Source organism: Entelurus aequoreus, linkage group LG02 (genome assembly GCF_033978785.1).
Source record: "Entelurus aequoreus isolate RoL-2023_Sb linkage group LG02, RoL_Eaeq_v1.1, whole genome shotgun sequence".
NCBI classification, from domain to species: domain Eukaryota; kingdom Metazoa; phylum Chordata; class Actinopteri; order Syngnathiformes; family Syngnathidae; genus Entelurus; species Entelurus aequoreus.
In genome coordinates this window covers 11637205-11659705 of record NC_084732.1, presented here as the reverse complement: position 1 = coordinate 11659705, position 22501 = coordinate 11637205, and the positions used below count along the sequence as shown (strand labels likewise).

The 22501-nt window shown below is 35.5% G+C and overlaps 2 protein-coding genes across 3 annotated transcripts in view; both read left to right on the top strand.

The window, feature by feature from the left end:
- Positions 1–460: 460 nt before the first annotated feature.
- On the top strand, positions 461–9271 carry LOC133662319 (zinc finger protein 37-like). 2 transcript variants are annotated; one of them, XM_062066225.1, is made up of 4 exons: positions 461–624; positions 788–854; positions 6894–8315; positions 8484–9271. In XM_062066225.1, the coding sequence occupies exons 3-4, from the start codon at positions 6905–6907 to the stop codon at positions 9167–9169; spliced, it is 2097 nt and encodes a 698-aa protein (XP_061922209.1). In that variant the 5' UTR covers positions 461–624; positions 788–854; positions 6894–6904; the 3' UTR covers positions 9170–9271. The 2 variants fall into 2 exon arrangements, with proteins under 2 accessions (XP_061922209.1, XP_061922199.1); XM_062066215.1 differs by having other exon boundaries at positions 6894–9271.
- A 2653-nt stretch (positions 9272–11924) lies between these two features.
- The window catches only part of LOC133662311 (adhesion G protein-coupled receptor G3-like), a 28396-nt gene continuing 17819 nt past the window's right edge, over positions 11925–22501 (top strand). The window contains exons 1-4 of the mRNA XM_062066204.1: positions 11925–12417; positions 12483–12530; positions 12605–12656; positions 17029–17116. Of these exons, the coding sequence (XP_061922188.1) occupies positions 12351–12417; positions 12483–12530; positions 12605–12656; positions 17029–17116 (255 nt within the window). The 5' untranslated portion in view covers positions 11925–12350. The remainder of the gene's footprint in view (positions 12418–12482; positions 12531–12604; positions 12657–17028; positions 17117–22501) is intronic.

Genomic DNA, 22501 nt, shown 5'->3' with positions numbered 1-22501 from the left:
AATATAGATATTATTATCATATAAATATGTTACTAATACAATAAAATGTACTTTACATTCTTAATTTATTGAAAATTATTGTTAAGGTGTGCCTTTTATTTTTGTAGTTTATTAAATAAATACATAAAACGTCTATACAGCCATTCTTGTCACATCGCGCTTTGAATTTGCGTATTTATTTTGAAGCATATTCTATGGGATACAATTGCTATGGTATGAAAAGGGGTATAATTAAATAAGCTCAGCTTCTTCTTCCTCCTTTTCGGACGTGCTGTAATGAAACTGTAAATATGTGATGCATTACATTGTATTGTATGCATGGGCGAAATAAACTCAAACTGAGGTGACGAAGGAGTTGAAATAAAGACCAGTAGAGGGCAGCAACACGTCCGGTGTGCTGGAATTTAACAACAAGAAGAAGAACCCCAAGCGATTTCGCGCCAATGTTTGTCCAAGTGGAGTTGCCGTAGCTAATCCTTCCACTTCCGGTAGTGCTAACCAAGAAGGCGTGATGGCGACGTCAATGTTGTTGCTGCTTTTTATACACTTAACATCTCTTTAAAGTCTTTAAACTTCACACTTTCTTCTCTGGGGAGGAAGTAGCAAGGGCGGGAACTTGTTTCCGTGAGTGTTGACCTTCTTCCGGCTAGCTGACTTTGCTAGCTGCTAACAAAGAGACGCTAGCGACATATATTAATGTTTATTTTAATATCTGATATATTTATGTTTATTCTAATATCTGATATATTTATGTTTATTCTAATATCTAAGTATTTATTTCTTTTAGTGGAGGAGGAGGAAGCTTTTTAAAGCAAAGAGGAGAACGGACAACATCGCTTTTTGCCACAGAACAGGTTTGTTTATTTCTTCTCTACGAGCTATTTATTAATAATAATAATAATAATGGTCTGTTTCACATAATCAGAGTGATTTACTTGTAACTTTCAGAATAAATGTACTTTTCTGTCTTTTCCAGCTTGAGTTTTTAAGCATGAATTAGCAAACTTCCCAAATATATCGAATATTATAATTCATTATATTCACTATTCATTTGACTACATATTGATAATCAACATATATAGTAATACGTTATAATATATATACAAATAAATGTACATTTCTGTCTTTTCCAGCTGTAAATCTGAGTTTTTAGCATAGAATTGGCAAACACTTGAAATATATCGTATATACTGTACATATATGTAAAATATTATATTCACTATACATTTTATAATTAATATGCTTTATATACATATATAATAATACTTTATAATATATATACAAGTATATGTACATTTATTTCTGTTTTAGCCCAAAATCTGAGTTTTCAGTACAAAATTAGCAAACACCTGAAATATATATATATATATATATATATATATATATATATATATATATATATATATATATATATATATATATATATATATATATATATATATATGATTAAAATGTATATATTTATATTATGTTATGAATATTTATATATGTATATATATATATGTATGTATATATATGTATATATATATATATATATATATGTATATATATATGTATATATGTGTGTATATATATATATATGATTAAAATGTATATATTTATATTACGTTATGAATATTTCAGGTGTTTGCTAATTCTATACTAAAAATCTAGATTTCGAGCTGAAAAACACAGAAATGTACATGTATTTTTATTTTTTATTCTACTATTATATAATATTAAACATGAATATATAAATTATGTATTCAAACATATATATATATATATATATATATATATATATATATATATATGTTTGAATACATATATATATATGTATATATATATATATATATGTATATATATATATATATATATGTATATATATATGATTAAAGTGTATATATTTATATTACGTTATGAATATTTCAGGTGTTTGCTAATTCTATACTAAAAATCTAGATTTAGAGCTGGAAAAACACAGAAATGTACATGTATTTTAATTTTTATTCTACTATTATATAATATTAAACATGAACATATAAATTATGTATTCAAAAATATATATATATATATATATATATATATATATATATATATATATATATATATATATATATATATATATATATATATACATATATATGTTTGAATACATATATATATATGTATATATATATTTATATATATATATATTTATATATATGATTAAAATGTATATATTTATTTTACGTTATGAATATTTCAGGTGTTTGCTAATTCTATACTAAAAATCTAGATTTCGAGCTGAAAAACAGAAATGTACATGTATTTTTATTTTTTATTCTACTATTATATAGTATTAAACATTAATATATAAATTATGTATTCAAACATATATATATATATATATATATATATATATATATATATATATATATATACATACACACACACAGTTTTAATATATATATATATATATATATATATATATATATATATATATATATATGTATATATATATATATATATATGTTTGAATACATTAATTATATATTAATGTTTAATACTATATAATGGTAGAATAAAAAATAAAAATATATGTATTTTTACATGTACCCACCTAGAGCCCCCCACCCCCCTCATTTCCCCCTCCCCCGACACACACACACACACGCACACACACCACACACAGACTTTTACTTCCTACACTTAACCATGTGTTTCCTACTAATTTTTTAAATTTTTTTTTATTTAAAAAAAAAAAAATTTAAATTATTTTTTCTATTTATTTGTGGCAGACGTAATTCTTTCGTGGCGGGCCGCCACAAATAAATGAATGTGTGGGAAACACTGGGGCTGTATGAGAGAGTGACGTGCAATTCTCCGCTGGGACGCTAGGGGCAGTGTTTTATGCACCCCTATAGTACCGGTTTAGTAGAGGTTCGATTCCCATTCTTAGGGGTGACCATTCCATTCAACACCATTCTCGTTTTTTTAAATTTTATCTGGTATAATGTAGGCCCTGTGATGAGGTGGCGACTTGTCCAGGGTGTACCCCGCCTTCCGCCCGATTGTAGCTGAGATAGGCTCCGGCGCCCCCCGCGACCCCGAAGGGAATAAGCGGTAGAAAATGGATGGATGGATGGTATAATGTAGAAGTTATTATTTAAAAAAATGTATTTATTGATCAAAATCACACAATGGTAATCAATCTAACAAACTCCAACCCAATTCCAAATATATAACATTATTAAAGGGAAACTTCGGTTTTTTTCAACCTGGGCCCTGTTTTCATAATTTTTTCTGTATATGTGAGTGCTGGATAAAACATTTTTTGAGGTCGCGCCAGTATTGAGCAGGGCAGGCAGCCTCCAGCCCAGCTAACGCTCGTACACAGGGCAACTGGCTCTCGTCAAAATTCGGCCTATAAACATGCATTTTTTTCACACTGACAGGCTCAGATAGTTACAATGAGTGTCCGACAACATACTAGAAAGGAGAAATTAACGTATGTCTCTACCTTTAGCTGGAGATCGCTGTTTTTTGCGAGCTGTGTCCAAATCTCACCACGCTACAAATCTCGTTCCGAAATCTCGCGATAACTCGCGACAAAACACCGGTGGAAAAACAGTTACCTGACTGAGGTGAAGAGAGATGACTGAAGTGATTTTCTGTTGGATTACCGAAGACTGTTATTTTAGTTTTATAGAAAAGTTTGTTTGTTTGTCTGTCAATGCTCTCTTCACCTCAGTCAGGTAACTGTTTTTCCACCGGTGTTTTGTCGCGAGTTATCGCGAGATTTCGGAACGAGATTTGTAGCGTGGTGAGATTTGGACACAGCTCGCAAAAAACAGCGATCTCCAGCTAAAGGTAGAGACATACGTTAATTTCTCCTTTCTAGTATGTTGTCGGACACTCATTGTAACTATCTGAGCCTGTCAGTGTGAAAAAAATGCATGTTTATAGGCCGAATTTTGACGAGAGCCAGTTGCCCTGTGTACGAGCGTTAGCTGGGCTGGAGGCTGCCTGCCCTGCTCAATACTGGCGCGACCTCAAAAAATGTTTTATCCAGCACTCACATATACAGAAAAAATTATGAAAACAGGGCCCAGGTTGAAAAAAACCGAAGTTTCCCTTTAAGTGATGATATTTCATGCTAAAGTCTAATTATAGGCAGTTGATCAATTGATTCAAGCGTTAAATCATCGGTGTCAAACTCAAGGCCCGGGGGCCAGTTGTGGCTCGCCACCTCATTCTATGTGGCCCGCAAAAAGCCTGGAACAAATTCCTTTCAATAAAATACTTTATTTTTATTTTTTTTACTAATACAATTTTGACAGGAAAAAAATGCATATTTTAAACTTTAATATTATCTGATAATGCCAGTTATATTATTATATACTGTATTAAAAAAAAAAATTCTGAGATAAAAACAAATAGTTAAATATCTGCTTGTCACTTTTATTTATGGTTTTAAAGCAACATAAAAAAAAATCTAATAATCAAATGCATATGCATTTCGATTAATCGTGATTAATCACAGGTTGTTACCCGCATGCATGATGTCAATTCATTTAAAAAAAAGCGGCCCTCTGAAAGCAGCCATTACTGCCATGTAAGTAATGATAATAATAATGATAATAATAATAATGATAATAATAATAATGATAATGATAATAATAATAATGATAATAATAATAATAATGATAATGATAATAATAATAATGATAATAATAATAATAATAATAATAATAATAATAATAATAATAAAATATAATTTTTAAAACATTTTTATGACAGAGATCCTTCCAGGTCCCCATGTCCAAACTTGAGGGGACCCTTAAGGGGCGGTATAGCTCGGTTGGTCGCGCAGCCGTGCCAGCAACTTGAGGGTTCCGGGTTCGATCCCCGCTTCCGCCATCCTAGTCACTGCCGTTGTGTCCTTGGGCAAGACTGCAATACGGAATACGACCACATCACACCGGTTCTCTAATCCCTTTGCCGGCTTCCTGTTCCACTCAGGATTGAATACAAAGTCTCCCTACTAACCCACCAGTGCCTCGTCTACCTCAAAGAACTGCTCACCCCCAAATCCTCCACACCACACCTCCGAGAACAAAGCTACGAACAATGGGAGACCGGGCTTTCTGCAGTCTGTGGAACACTCTCCCTGACCACCTGAGGGCACCGCAGACTGTGAATGCTTTTAAAAAAGGCTTAAAAACCCTTCTTTTTTTAAAAAAAGTCTTTTTTTTATATATGCGTGCTAGTTGTAGCTATTAGGCTGTTCTAGTTTTTATTTTTATTTATTTTTATTACCTTTTTATTTTTTTAATACACTAGCACTTTGAGGTTGTTTGCTCAAGTGCTTTTACAAATAAAATCTATTATTTTTATTATTATTAAAACACTTTACCCCCCCCCCCACCCCCCACACACACACACACACAGTAAATCAATCAATCAATCAATGTTTATTTATATAGCCCTAAATCACAAGTGTCTCAAAGGGCTGTTAAAGCGTTTCAGGTGATTTCCACAAACTAACCAAACAAAAACAACACCTCATTACGGGGGGAAAAAAAGACACTTATTTGTATTGTATTATATAGTCTTTACAATTCAAATTTGCAGAGTGGATTGAATACAAAGTCTCCCTACTAACCCACCAGTCTACCTCAAATAACTGCTCACCCCCAAATCCTCCACACCACACCTCCGCCCCGAACAGGCTAACCTCCTCCAACCTCTGAGGACAAAGCTACGAACAATGGGAGACCGGGCTTTTTGCAGTCTGTGGAACGCTCTCCCTGACCACCTGAGGGCACCACAGACTGTGGGTGCTTTTAAAAAAAAAAAAGGCTTAAAAACCCTTCTTTTTAAAAAAGCCTTTTTATTTCAGAAATATGCGTGCTAGTTCTAGTTTTTATTTTTATTTATTTTTATTATCTTGTTATTTATTTTCTAATACACTGTAGCACTTTGAGGTTGTTTGCTCAATGTGAAGTGCTTTTACAAATAAAATCTATTATTATTATTGTTATTATTAAGACACTTTACCCAAAACGCTTTGAGTCACTAGAGAAAAGCGCTATATAAATACAATTCACACAATTAAAAATGTTATATTGTGTTGGATTTGCAAATGAAAAATATCAAAAAGGCTTTAATTGTTCAAGTTTGGACACCCCTGATGTAAAGCAGAGTACACCAATAAAAATAAAGTTAAAGTCTAATTATAGGCAAGTTAAAAACCTCTAAAGGCCTAGTGGCCACATGCGTGGACAGCACCTTTTAGCTCTTATTTCCAAAATTGTGTACACTACTGAATTGGGGTCTTATGGCCGCTTATGTGGACACTTATACTGCCATCTGGTGGTGTCAGAAGAGTGTAACATACAATGGAATTTGGGGGGAAAAAAGTGTAAAAATAAGAATGAACATGTCAATAAACATGAAGTACACGTTTGTGTACTGTTGCGTCGGACCAGTTCTTCCTCCCAGGGAATCTAAGTTACTGGTCAATCCCGAGTCCTTTCCATGACATATATGCTGAGTAAGAAGGACCACCAAGACAGAATTGGAGTATTTTCAAGTTTTACTAAAGCTTTAGGTGATCAGTTTAACCAATACATTCATATCGGCTACTCTAGTTGATCTGGAATTCAAACGGAAAAGCCAACTTATTTCATACAAAGAAAGCCCCCCCCTGGTACAATATACAAAGGAAAAGTACTATCTACTCTAAACATGGCTATGTAAAAAGAAAGAACTCTTAAACATAAATGCATCCTCCACAGTACTTATGGACTAAGTACATCATATCAAATTATGATTACTAGTTTTTATTCTAATTAGGGTCCAATAAGCCCAAATACCTGCTAAAGTCAAACCCCTGATAGGATCCCCTTGACCGTGACGTTTGTCCTCAGCGCTGCCAACAATGGAGGACGTTGGCGAGACCACGCCGTGCTGCAAGGCGGAGCAGGAGGAGCCACAGCCCCCCCGCATTAAAGAGGAAGAGCAGGACCACAGCGTCAGTCGGGAGGACCCGGGAGGACCGGAGGACGAGCAGGTGATCCAGGTCATCGTGAAGGGTGAGGAGGACGCGGACCCTCCAAGCAGCAGCTGGACACCAGAAGCCGACGTAGACCACTTGGGGTCAGCTCCAGGATCAGGTAGCGACCACACCACCGCACACTCCACTCGTCACATGACCACGGAAGCTGATGTAGACCACATTGGGTCAGCTCCAGGATCAGGTAGCGACCACACCACCGCACACTCCACTCGTCACATGACCACGGAAGCCGACGTAGACCACTTGGGGCCAGCTCCAGGATCAGGTAGCGACCACACCACCGCACACTCCACTCGTCACATGACCACGGAAGCCGACGTAGACCACTTGGGGCCACCTCCAGGATCACGTAGCGACCACACCACCGCACACTCCACTCGTCACATGACCACGGAAGCCGATGTAGACCACATGAGGTCAGCTCCAGGATCAGGTAGCGAGCACACCACCGCACACTCCACTCGTCACATGACCTTAGAAGCCGACGTAGACCACTTGGGGCCACCTCCAGGATCAGGTAGCGACCACACCACCGCACACTCCACTCGTCACATGACCACGGAAGCTGATGTAGACCACATTGGGTCAGCTCCAGGATCAGGTAGCGACCACACCACCGCACACTCCACTCGTCACATGACCACGGAAGCCGACGTAGACCACTTGGGGCCAGCTCCAGGATCAGGTAGCGACCACACCACCGCACACTCCACTCGTCACATGACCACGGAAGCCGACGTAGACCACTTGGGGCCACCTCCAGGATCACGTAGCGACCACACCACCGCACACTCCACTCGTCACATGACCACGGAAGCCGATGTAGACCACATGAGGTCAGCTCCAGGATCAGGTAGCGAGCACACCACCGCACACTCCACTCGTCACATGACCTTAGAAGCCGACGTAGACCACTTGGGGCCACCTCCAGGATCAGGTAGCGACCACACCACCGCACACTCCACTCGTCACATGACCACGGAAGCCGATGTAGACCACATTGGGTCAGCTCCAGGATCAGGTAGTGACCACACCACCGCACACTCCACCCGTCACATGACCCCGGAAGCCGATGTAGACCACATGAGGTCCGCTCCAGGATCAGGTAGCGAGCACACCACCGCACACTCCACTCGTCACATGACCACAGAAGCCGACGTAGACCACCTGGAATCAGCTCCAGGATCAGGTAGCGACCACACCACCGCACACTCCACTCGTCACATGACCACGGAAGCTGATGTAGACCACATGAGGTCAGCTCCAGGATCAGGTAGCGACCACACCACCGCACACTCCACTCGTCACATGACCACGGAAGCCGATGTAGACCACATTGGGTCAGCTCCAGGATCGGGTAGCGACCACACCACCGCACACTCCACTCGTCACATGACCACGGAAGCCGACGTAGACCACATTGGGTCAGCTCCAGGATCAGGTAGCGACCACACCACCGCACACTCCACGCGTCACCTCGACAACACCCGAGTGATGTGCTCCGAATGCGACCGGGCTTTTTACGACAAGAAAACGCTGACGGTGCACATGCGCACGCACACCGGAGAGAAACCGTTTGTCTGCGCCGTGTGCGGCAAGACGTTCGCCCAGAGGGGGAATCTGATCAAGCACACCAGGACGCACACGGGGGAGAAACCCTTTTCTTGCCCGTTCTGCACCACCAGTTACAGCGACCGCTCGACTTTGGTCAAACACATCCGGCGGCACACCGGCGAGAAACCGTTCTGCTGTTCGCACTGCCCGGAGAAATTCTCCCGCAAGTCGAACTTGATCACGCACACGAGGACGCACACCGGAGAGAAACCCTTTCGCTGCGCGGCCTGCAGCGCCGCCTTCGGCGACCGCTCCACGTTGAACAAGCACGCCAGGACGCACACGGGGGAGAAACCCTTCGGCTGCTCGACGTGCGGGCAGAGGTTCTCGCAGAGGGAGCACCTGAGAAGACACGCCAGGACGCACACCGGGGAGAAACCCTTCCCCTGCGCCGTTTGCAGCAAAAGCTTTAGCGACCGCTCGACGTTTGTCCGACACATGGGGAGACACCCTGGACAGGTGGTCTTAGCTGGACAGGTGGTCTCAGCCGCCAACGTGGACCAAGGGCACTGAAGCCACACGCACCGGGACTATAGTTTTATTTGCTGACTCCAGACTGGGGACTAGAAAGGACTTGGCAACGTTTTCAGGGCCAAGGATCCTCAAACTGATGGAGAAGAAGAACTTTTGTACTTTGTATGAAATTGTCTTTCTAATTAAACTGCAAAAGTACCTTCTTGTTGTGCAGCATTAACATTTTATAGCAGTGCGCCGCTAATTGCTAGCTGACAGCCAGCACGCTAATCGCTAGTTGACAACTAGCATGCTAATTGCTAGAGAAAAACGAGCACGCCAATTACCAGGTGAGAACTAGCACGTTAGTCACTAGTTGACATCTAGCATGCTAATTGCTATTTAAGAATGAGCAGGCTGATTACCAGCTGAGAACTAGCACGCTAATCGCGAGTTGACAACTAGCATGCTAATTGCTAGAGAACAACTAGCACGCTAATTACCAGCTGGGAACTAGCCATATAATCGCTAGTTGACCACTAGCATGCTAATTGATGGAGATAAACTTGCATGCTAATTACCAGCTGAGAACTAGCACGCTAATCGCTAGTTGACAACTAGCATGCTGATTGCTAGAGATGAGCGAGCGATTCCTTTATCTTCATTTATTATTGAACTGTTGAGAGCGATCTGTAGCGCTCAGTTTTCTTGCTAAACAAGATTATCATCACACTTCAACATCTCTTACACGTAAACACTGCCTCTTTGCCCGGGCAAATGAAAATATGTTCTCAATGCCAAAGTGTCAGATGCGCGTGTGTAAATATGCGATGTGTAAATATCAAAATATTACGTACGTCGTATCACTTTTTGTCAGGCAATATTACATTTAATGACAATTTGACATAAATGAATACATCCAAACACGTACATATTTATTATTTGCAGGAAGAAATAACAGTTACAATTGTGTGTGTATCTTCCCAGCAAGAAATAAGTTTGATCACATCAACATGGGACTAACTGACACACTCCGCTTTGCTGCAGGTCCGCAAGCCACGCCCCCCCCCCCCCCCCCCCACAGCCACAGAAGAGGAAAACTGTCCTTTCCCGGGCATGATAAAGTCTTAAATAATGTCAAACACGTAGCGTTACAATAACCAGGAAGATAAAGTGTTTGTCTCACACCAAGCATTCACATTTTGCCACAACACACATGGGGGAAAGTCCTAATTGGAAATACAGCCATATTAACTCCTAAACTGCCATTTTAACACACACCAAACCATCAGCACGCATCCAATGCTTTCTCGTGGCCACGAGAAAGTTTCTCGTAACTTTCTCGTGGCCACGGGAAACTTTTAGTAAAAAAAAAAAAAAAAAATTTTTATTTTTTATTTTTTATTTTTTATTAAAAGTTTCTCGTGGCCACGAGAAAGTTTTAGTAAAAAATTGAAATTTTTTTTTTTTTTTTTTAATAAAAAGTTTCTCGTGGCCACGAGAAACTTTTAGTAAAAAAAAAAAAAAAAATGTTATTTTTTTATTTATTTTTTTTATAAAAAGTTTCTCGTGGCCACGAGATACATGTCTAAAAAAAAAAAAAAATCCCATGTCCCTTTAGGGGCTCCGTACAATTCCGAGACTGAGCTGCCCATTTAATTTTTTTTAACACAGAATGACCAAAAACGTAAAAACACTACATTACCCACAATTCCGAGACTGAGCTGGCCATTTTTATTTTTTTTAACACAGAATGACCAAAAACGTAAAAACACTACATTACCCACAATTCCGAGACTGAACTGCCCATTTGTTTTTTTAATTTTTATTCTTTTAACACAGAATGACCAAAAACGTAAAACACTACATTACACACAATTCCGAGACTTAGCTGCCTATTATTTATTTTTTAATTGTTTTATTTTTTAACACAGAATGACCAAAAACTTACAAACACTACATTACCCACAATTCAGAGACTGAGCTGCCCTTCTTTTATTTTTTATTATTTTTTTTATTTTATTTTAACACAGAATGACCAAAAACGTAAAAACACTACATTACCCACAATTCCGAAACTGAGTTGGCCATTTTTTATTTATTAATTTTATTTTTTTTAAATCACAGAATGACCAAAAACGTAAAAACACTACATTACCCACAATTCCGAGACTGAGCTGCCCTTCTTTTATTTTTTATTTATTTTTTATTTTAATTTTAACACAGAATGACCAAAAACATAAAAACACTACATTACCCACAATTCCGAGACTGAGCTGCCCATTTATTTTTTTATTTTATTTTTTTATTTATTTTTTAACATAAAATGACCTAAAACGTAAAAACACTACATTACCCCAAATTCCGAGACTGAGCTGGCCATTTTTATTTATTTTTATTTTTTTTAACACAGAATGACCAAAAACGTAAAAACACTTCATTACCCACAATTCCGAGACTGAGCTGGCCATTTTTTATTTTTTATTTTTATTTTTTTTAAAACACAGAATGACCAAAAACGTAAAAACACTACATTACCCACAATTCTGAGACTGAACTGGCCATTTTTTATTTATTTAAAAAAAAAAACACAGAATGACCAAAAACGTAAAAACACTACTACCCACAATTCCGAGACTGAGCTGGCCATTTTTAAAAAAAAAAAATTTTAACACACAATGGCCAAAAATGTAAAAACACTACATTACCCACAATTCCGAGACTGAGCTGCCCATTTAATTTTTTTTTTTTTTTTAATTTTTCAACACAAAATGACCAAAAACTTCAAAACACTACATTACCCACAATTCCGAGACTGAGCTGCCCTTCTTTTATTTTTTATAACAATTTTTTTTTACAGTAAATTTGAGTGACTTTTTTTGAGTTAGTGGTCCAATGAAACGGCGGCGTGACTCGTGACCTTGAAGCAGCAGACGCACATTTATGTGAAGAGGATGTGAGTTGTGCCGAGTCAGCATGAGACCAAAGTTGTGCGTCTTCTGGCCAAAAGGGGAAACGTGGCGTGTGTGGAAACTTCCTCCTTCTGTGAGGTGAAGTTGCCCACAGACGGTGATGGGTGTGGGGTGGTGAAGTCAACTTCCTGTGGGGGAAAGTTTGCTAATTAAAAAATGTTTAAATAAAAACCCCACGCCGTGCGTCACTTCCTTTGCGATGTGGTCCCACGCTCTGTCTATGCACATGTGAAACTCCCGCCTGCCATCAGAGCACCACAGATCATCAGATGGCTCACACGGCGCCATCGCCTCTTCTCCTCCTTTGGCTCGTCTGCCTCTGTTGCCACGCCGACGGTGAGTTTCCTCACGCCGTGACCCTCCAGGCCTAACACTTCCTGACCCTCTGACCTTGCTTCTAGGAGACTGCACCACCAACTGTCCTACACCAGAGACCATGGTCAGCCCGCGTGAGTCCGCCTCTCTCGTCCTGTCGTCTGTCCTCCGTGTGGCTCACCTTTTTGATCTTTGTGTCCTCTGACAGGCTGTGAGAATGTTCTGGAAGACTGTCTCAGCGGGAACCTTTCCTGGACCAGGTAAGACCGGCCAAGGAAGCCATTTTGATTCCAAAAAATTCTGACTTTATTTGTTGAATTGTGTTTCATTGTGTTACATTGTGTGCATGAAAACATCAAGTTGTGTTTATTATCTGTGAAAACACTTTAAACATCACAAATTCAGTCAGCCATTTTGAATATGTTGTAACAATGTTGTGTTGTGTTATGTTGTAACAATGTTGTGTTGTGTCATGTTGTAACAATGTTGTGTTGTCATGTTGTAACAATGTTGTGTTGTGTCATGTTGTAACAATGTTGTGTTGTGTCATGTTGTAACAATGTTGTGTTGTGTCATGTTGTAACAATGTTGTGGTGTGTCATGTTGTAACAATGTTGTGTTGTCATGTTGTAACAATGTTGTGTTGTGTCATGTTGTAACAATGTTGTGTTGTGTCATGTTGTAACAATGTTGTGTTGTGTCATGTTGTAACAATGTTGTGTTTGTATAGTAACAATGTTGTGTTGTGTTATGTTGTAACAATGTTGTGTTGTGTCATGTTGTAATAATGTTGTGTTGTGTCATGTTGTAACAATGTTGTGTTGTGTCATGTTGTAACAATGTTGTGTTGTGTCATGTTGTAACAATGTTGTGTTGTGTCATGTTGTAATAATGTTGTGTTTGTATAGTAACAATGTTGTGTTGTGTCATGTTGTAACAATGTTGTGTTTGTATAGTAACAATGTTGTGTTGTGTTATGTTGTAACAATGTTGTGTTGTCATGTTGTAATAATGTTGTGTTGTGTCATGTTGTAACAATGTTGTGTTGTGTCATGTTGTAACAATGTTGTGTTGTGTCACGTTGTAACAATGTTGTGTTGTGTCATGTTGTAATAATGTTGTGTTTGTATAGTAACAATGTTGTGTTGTGTCATGTTGTAACAATGTTGTGTTGTGTCATGTTGTAATAATGTTGTGTTTGTATAGTAACAATGTTGTGTTGTGTTATGTTGTAACAATGTTGTGTTTGTATAGTAACAATGTTGTGTTGTGTTATGTTGTAACAATGTTGTGTTGTGTCATGTTGTAACAATGTTGTGTTGTGTCATGTTGTAACAATGTTGTGTTTGTATAGTAACAATGTTGTGTTGTGTTATGTTGTAACAATGTTGTGTTGTGTCATGTTGTAACAATGTTGTGTTTGTATAGTAACAATGTTGTGTTGTGTTATGTTGTAACAATATTGTGTTGTGTCATGTTGTAGCAATGTTGTGTTTGTATAGTAACAATGTTGTGTTGTGTTATGTTGTAACAATGTTGTGTTGTGTCATGTTGTAACAATGTTGTGTTGTGTCATGTTGTAACAATGTTGTGTTGTGTCATGTTGTAATAATGTTGTGTTTGTATAGTAACAATGTTGTGTTTGTATAGTAACAATGTTGTGTTGTGTTATGTTGTAAGAATTTTGTTTTTGTATAGTAACAATGTTGTGTTGTGTCATGTTGTAACAATGTTGTGTTGTGTCATGTTGTAACAATGTTGTGTTGTGTCATGTTGTAATAATGTTGTGTTTGTATAGTAACAATGTTGTGTTGTGTCATGTTGTAACAATGTTGTGTTGTGTCATGTTGTAATAATGTTGTGTTTGTATAGTAACAATCTTGTGTTTGTATAGTAACAATGTTGTGTTGTGTTATGTTGTAACAATGTTGTGTTTGTATAGTAACAATGTTGTGTTGTGTTATGTTGTAACAATGTTGTGTTGTGTCATGTTGTAACAATGTTGTGTTGTGTCATGTTGTAACAATGTTGTGTTTGTATAGTAACAATGTTGTGTTGTGTTATGTTGTAACAATGTTGTGTTGTGTCATGTTGTAACAATGTTGTGTTTGTATAGTAACAATGTTGTGTTGTGTTATGTTGTAACAATATTGTGTTGTGTCATGTTGTAGCAATGTTGTGTTTGTATAGTAACAATGTTGTGTTGTGTTATGTTGTAACAATGTTGTGTTGTGTCATGTTGTAACAATGTTGTGTTGTGTCATGTTGTAACAATGTTGTGTTGTGTCATGTTGTAATAATGTTGTGTTTGTATAGTAACAATGTTGTGTTTGTATAGTAACAATGTTGTGTTGTGTTATGTTGTAACAATGTTGTGTTTGTATAGTAACAATGTTGTGTTGTGTCATGTTGTAACAACGTTGTGTTGTGTCATGTTGTAGCAACGTTGTGTTGTGTTGTAACAATGTTGTGTTGTCATGTTGTAACAATGTTGTGTTGTGTCATGTTGTAACAATGTTGTGTTGTGTCATGTTGTAATAATGTTGTGTTTGTATAGTAACAATGTTGTGTTTGTATAGTAACAATGTTGTGTTGTGTTATGTTGTAACAATGCTGTGTTGTGTCATGTTGTAACAATGTTGTGTTGTGTCATGTTGTAATAATGTTGTGTTTGTATAGTAACAATGTTGTGTTGTGTCATGTTGTAACAACATTGTGTTGTGTCATGTTGTAACAATGTTGTGTTGTGTTGTAACAATGTTGTGTTGTCATGTTGTAACAATGTTGTGTTGTGTCATGTTGTAACAATGTTGTGTTTGTATAGTAACAATGTTGTGTTGTGTCATGTTGTAACAATGCTGTGTTGTGTTATGTTGTAACAATGTTGTGTTGTCATGTTGTAACAATGTTGTGTTGTGTTGTGTTGTAACAATGTTGTGTTGTCATGTTGTAATAATGTTGTGTTGTGTCATGTTGTAACAATGTTGTGTTGTGTCATGTTGTAACAATGTTGAGTTGTGTCATGTTGTAATAATGTTGTGTTGTGTCATGTTGTAACAATGTTGTGTTGTGTCGTGTTGTAACAATGTTGTGTTGTGTCATGTTGTAATATTGTTGTGTTTGTATAGTAACAATGTTGTGTTGTGTCATGTTGTAACCATGTTGTGTTGTAACAATGTTGTGTTGTGTCACGTTGTAACAATGTTGTGTTGTGTCATGTTGTAATAATGTTGTGTTGTGTTATGTTGTAACAATGTTGTGTTGTGTCAGGCTGTAACAATGTTGTGTTGTGTCATGTTGTAACAATGTTGTGTTGTGTCATGTTGTAATAATGTTGTGTTGTGTTATGTTGTAACAATGTTGTGTTGTGTCATGCTGTAACAATGTTGTGTTGTGTTATGTTGTAACAATGTTGTGTTGTGTCATGTTGTAATAATGTTGTGTTTGTATAGTAACAATGTTGTTGTGTCATGTTGTAACAACGTTGTGTCGTGTTGTAACAATGTTGTGTTGTGTCATGTTGTAATAATGTTGTGTTTGTATAGTAACAATGTTGTTGTGTCATGTTGTAACAACGATGTGTCGTGTTGTAACAATGTTGTGTTGTGTCATGTTGTAATAATGTTGTGTTTGTATAGTAACAATGTTGTGTTGTCATGTTGTAACAATGTTGTGTTGTGTCATGTTGTAACAATGTTGTGTTGTGTCATGTTGTAACAATGTTGTGTTGTGTCATGTTGTAACAATGTTGTGTTTGTATAGTAACAATGTTGTGTTGTGTCACGTTGTACAGTAACAACGTTGTCAGTTGTAAGAAGTTGTGTGTAGTAACAATGTTGTGTTACAGGTGTTACAAGCAGCACATAGTCAGTTGTAAGAAGTTGTGTGTGTGTGTGTGTGTGTGTTACAGGTGTTACAAGCAGCACATAGTCAGTTGTAAGAAGTTGTGTGTGTGTGTTACAGGTGTATAGTAACAATGTTGTGTTACAGGTGTATAGTAACAATGTTGTGTTACAGGTGTTACAAGCAGCACATAGTCAGTTGTAAGAAGTTGTGTGTGTGTGTTACAGGTGTATAGTAACAATGTTGTGTTACAGGTGTATAGTAACAATGTTGTGTTACAGGTGTATAGTAACAATGTTGTGTTACAGGTGTTACAAGCAGCACATAGTCAGTTGTAAGAAGTTGTGTGTGTGTGTTACAGGTGTATAGTAACAATGTTGTGTTACAGGTGTATAGTAACAATGTTGTGTTACAGGTGTATAGTAACAATGTTGTGTTACAGGTGTTACAAGCAGCACATAGTCAGTTGTAAGAAGTTGTGTGTGTGTGTTACAGGTGTATAGTAACAATGTTGTGTTACAGGTGTATAGTAACAATGTTGTGTTACAGGTGTTACAAGCAGCACATAGTCAGTTGTAAGAAGTTGTGTGTGTGTGTTACAGGTGTATAGTAACAATGTTGTGTTGCAGGTGTTACAAGCAGCACATAGTCAGTTGTAAGAAGTTGTGTGTGTGTGTTACAGGTGTATAGTAACAATGTTGTGTTGCAGGTGTTACAAGCAGCACATAGTCAGTTGTAAGAAGTTGTGTGTGTGTGTTACAGGTGTATAGTAACAATGTTGTGTTGCAGGTGTTACAAGCAGCACATAGTCAGTTGCACACCAGCACGTCGAGGGAAGCCAGGCTTTATTTTCCTTCAAGTTGAAACATCCAATCAGGTGAGAGAGTCTTCTTCTTTGGCCTTCATTTGATTGACAGGTTGTCATTTTGTCTCCAAAAGAGCAGAAGAAGTCACTCTATGTTGACCTTGAATGACCTGAAGTGTGTTTGATGAGTAGTTCATGTCCCTGCCAAGAAGACATCCCACTAGTGTCTCAGTATATGTTGGGAAATCATTCCCTCCCTCAGTGAACCGCAGCTCTCCCCATGCCGGCAGCACTCGTGCGCGCTAACATGCTCCAATTTAGACTTTTTCAGGTGATAGTAGATTTGTGTTTTTGCCATAAAAAAACAGAGTTTTCTTTGACAAAAATGGCATAAAACAAAGCATAAAAATATAATAAAAATGTGTAATGGACAGATCTGAGGTTAATCTAGTCATTTAAGTGTTAAAGTAAAAAAAACTAAATAATACAAATAAATGTATGACTTATTTTTAACACTTTTATGAGTTTTGGATCCCTGAGAATGTTAGTGCGATTTTTTTTTTTTACTGTCATTGCTCAAAAAATAATAATAAATCAAAACCAACGTTGTTCTGAATTATTGATCTTATTTAAATCTCCAATGACTTCACATCAAATATTATATTTTGAAATATTTGGGGGGGAAATATTTCATATTTTGTGTTTTTGCCATAAAAAACAGATTTTTCTTTGACAAAAATGGCATAAAACAAAGCATAAAAATATAATAAAAATGTGTAATGGACATATCTGAGGTTAATCTAGTCATTTAAGTGTTAAAGTAAAAAAAACTAATAATAATACAAATAATTGTATGACTTATTTTTAACACTTTTATGAGTTTTGGGTCCCTGAGAATGTTAATGCAATTTTTATTTTATTTTTTTACTGTCATTGTTCAAAAAATAATGAAATCTCCAATGACTTCACATCAAATATTATATTTTGAAATATTTTTTGGGGAAATATTGCATATTTTGTGTTTTTGCCATAAAAAAACAGAGTTTTCTTTGACAAAAATGGCATAAAACAAAGCATAAAAATATAATAAAAATGTGTAATGGACAGATCTGAGGTTAATCTAGTCATTTAAGTGTTAAAGGGGAAAAAACAACTAAATAATACAAATAAATGTATGACTTATTTTTAACACTTTTATGAGTTTTGGATCCCTGAGAATGTTAGTGCGATTTTTTAATTTTTTTTTTTACTGTCATTGCTCAAAAAATAATAATAAATCAAAACCAACGTTGTTCTGATTTATTGATCTTATTTAAATCTCCAATGATGTCGCATCAAATATTATATTTTGAAATATTTGGGGGGGAAATATTGCATATTTTGTGTTTTTGCCTAAAAAAACAGAGTTTTCTTTGACAAAAATGGCATAAAACAAAGCATAAAAATATAATAAAAATGTGTAATGGACAGATCTGAGGTTAATCTAGTCATTTAAGTGTTGAAGTAAAAAAAACTAATAATAATACAAATAAATGTATGACTTATTTTTAACACTTTTAGGAGTTTTGGGTCCCTGAGAATGTTAGTGCGATTTTTTTATTTAACTGTCATTGCTCAAAAAATAATAATAAATAAAAATCATTGTTGTTATGAATTATTGATCTTTTTTAAAGCTCCAATGATTTCACATCAAATATTATATTTTGAAATATTTTGGGGGGAAATATTGCATATTTTTGTGTTTTTGCCATAAAAAAACAGAGTTTTCTTTGACAAAAATGGCATAAAACAAAGCATAAAAATATAATAAAAATGTGTAATGGACAGATCTGAGGTTAATCTAGTCATTTAAGTGTTAAAGTAAAAAAAACTAAATAATACAAATAAATGTATGACTTATTTTTAACACTTTTATGAGTTTTGGGTCCCTGAGAATGTTAGTGCGATTTTTTTTTTTTTTTTTTACTGTCATTGCTTAAAAAATAAAAAATAAATCAAAACCAGTGTTGTTCTGAATTATTGATCTTATTTAAATCTCCAATGACTTCATATTATATTTTGAAATATGTTTTGGGGAAATATTTCATATTTTGTGTTTTTGCCATAAAAAAACAGAGTTTTTTTTGACAAAAATGGCATAAAACAAAGCATAAAAATATAATAAAAATGTGTAATGGACAGATCTGAGGTTAATCTAGTCATTTTAGTGTTAAAGTAAAAAACCTAAATAATACAAATAAATGTATGACTTATTTTTAACACTTTTATGAGTTTAGTGCGATTTTTTTATTTAACTGTCATTGCTAAAAAAAATAATAATAAATCAAAATCATTGTTGTTACGAATTATTGATCTTATTTAAATCTCCAATGACTTCACATCAAATATTATATTTTGAAATATTTGGGGGGGAAATATTGCATATTTTGTGTTTTTGCCATAAAAAAACAGAGTTTTCTTTGACAAAAATGGCATAAAACAAAGCATAAAAATATAATAAAAATGTGTAATGGACAGATCTGAGGTTAATCTAGTCATTTAAGTGTTAAAGGTAAAAAAAACCTAAATAATACAAATAAATGTATGACTTATTTTTAACACTTTTATGAGTTTTGGATCCCTGAGAATGTTAGTGCGATTTTTTTATTTAACTGTCATTGCTCAAAAAATAATTAAATCTCCAAAGACTTCACATCAAATATTATATTTTGAAATATTTTTGGGGGAAATATTTCATATTTTGTGTTTTTGCCATAAAAAACAGAGTTTTCTTTGACAAAAATGGCATAAAAAAAGCATAAAAATATAATAAAAATGTGTAATGGACAGATCTGAGGTTAATCTAGTCATTTAAGTGTTAAAGTAAAAAAAACAACTAAATAATACAAATAAATGTATGACTTATTTTTAACACTTTTATGAGTTTTGGGTCCCTGAGAATGTTAGTGCGATTTTTTTATTTAACTGTCATTGCTCAAAAAATAATAATAAATCAATGTTGTTATGAATAATTGATCTTATTTAAAGCTCCAATGACTTCACATCAAATATTATATTTTGAAATATGTTTTGGGGAAAGATTTCATATTTTATAAAAAAACAGAGTTTTCTTTGACAAAAATGGCATAAAACAAAGCATAAAAATATAATAAAAATGTGTAATGGAGGGCAGCACGGTGGCAGAGGGGTTAGTGCGTCTGCCTCACAATACGAAGGTCCTGAGTAGTCGTGAGTTCAATCCCGGCCTCGGGATCTTTCTGTGTGGAGTTTGCATGTTCTCCCCGTGACTGCGTGGGTTCCCTCCGGGTACTCCGGCTTCCTCCCACCTCCAAAGACATGCACCTGGGGATAGGCCCCTCCCACCTCCAAAGACATGCACCTGGGGATAGGCCCCTCCCACCTCCAAAGACATGCACCTGGGGATAGGCCCCTCCCACCTCCAAAGACATGCACCTGGGGATAGGCCCCTCCCACCTCCAAAGACATGCACCTGGGGATAGGTTGATTGGCAACACTAAATTGGCCCTAGTGTGTGAATGTGAGTGTGAATGTTGTCTGTCTATCTGTGTTGGCCCTGCGATGAGGTGGCGACTTGTCCAGGGTGTACCCCGCCTTCCGCCCGATTGTAGCTGAGATAGGCTCCAGCGCCCCCCGCGACCCCGAAGGGAATAAGCGGTAGAAAATGGATGGATGGATGGATGTGTAATGGACAGATCTGAGGTTAATCTAGTCATTTAAGTGTTAAAGGTAAAAAAAACTAATAATAATACAAATAATTGTATGACTTATTTTTAACACTTTTATGAGTTTTGGATCCCTAAAAATGTCAGTGCGATTTTTTTTAATTTTTTTTTACTGTCATTGCTCAAAAAATAATAATAAATCAAAATCAATGTTGTTATGAATTATTGATCTTATTTAAATGTCCAATGACTTCACATCAAATATTATATTTTGAAATATGTTTTGGGGAAATATTGCATATTTTGTGTTTTTGCCATAAAAAACAGAGTTTTCTTTGACAAAAATGGCATAAAACAAAGCATAAAAATATAATAAAAATGTGTAATGGACAGATCTGAGGTTAATCTAGTCATTTAAGTGTTAAAGTAAAAACAAAAACTAATAATAATACAAATAAATGTATGACTTATTTTTAACACTTTTATGAGTTTTGGGTCCCTGAGAATGTTAGTGCGATTTTTTTATTTAACTGTCATTGCTCAAAAAATAATAATAAATCAAAACCAATGTTGTTGTGATTTATTGATCTTGTTTAAATCTCCAATGACTTCACATCAAATATTATATTTTGAAATATTTTTGGGGAAAAATTGCATATTTTTGTGTTTTTGCCATAAAAAAACAGAGTTTTCTTTGACAAAAATGGCATAAAACAAAGCATAAAAATATAATAAAAATGTGTAATGGACAGATCTGAGGTTAATCATTTAAGTGTTAAAGTAAAAAAAACTATTAATAATACAAATAAATGTATGACTTATTTTTAACACTTTTATGAGTTTTGGGTCCCTGAGAATGTTAGTGCGATTTTTTTTAAAATTTTTTTACTGTCATTGCTCAAAAAATAATAATAAATCAAAATCAATGTTATGATTTATTGATCTTATTTAAATCTCCAATGACTTCACATCAAATATTACACTTTGAAATATGTTTTGGGGAATATATGTATTGTGTATTTTGTGTTTGTCATAGAAATTAAGTTTTATTTGACAAAAAGGGGCAAAAAACCAACAAACAAACAAAAATAATAATAAAAAATATATAATTAACGGTTGGATCTGAAGTTAATATGGAGATTAAAGTGTTGCAATAGAATAATTGTATGTCTTGAATTATATTACTTTTATGAGTGAGGCCCTTCTTGGATCACAAATCATTTTAGTGAGACATAAAAAAAACTTTCATTTGAAAAAATTATAATAATGAATTAAAATCAATGTTGTTATGAATTATTGATCCTATTTAAATATGACATATTTTGTGGTGTTCCCATGAAAAACAGGGTTTTGACAAAAATGGCATATATATATATATATATAATTATATGTATATATATATATATATATATATATATATATATATATATATATATATATATATATATATATATATATATATATATATATATATATATATATAATACTTATTTTTAAACGTGAGTGTAGCCTGAAATGTATTTTTTTTGTTATATATTGTATTGTTTTTTTTTAGTTTTTTTTTTACTTACTTAGAGGGGGGGGGGTTACCCACATATGCGGTCCTCTCCAAGGTTTCTCATAGTCATTCACCGACGTCCCACTGGGGTGAGTTTTTCCTTGCCCGTATGTGGGCTCTGTACCGAGGATGTCGTTGTGGCTTGTACAGCCCTTTGAGACACTTGTGATTTAGGGCTATATAAATAAACATTGATTGACATTGATTGATTTTACT

Coding starts and splice junctions, on each gene's coding strand:
- LOC133662319 (XM_062066215.1), top strand. CDS start 6,905: ATGGAGGACGTTGGCGAGACCACGCCGTGCTGCAAGGCGGAGCAGGAG.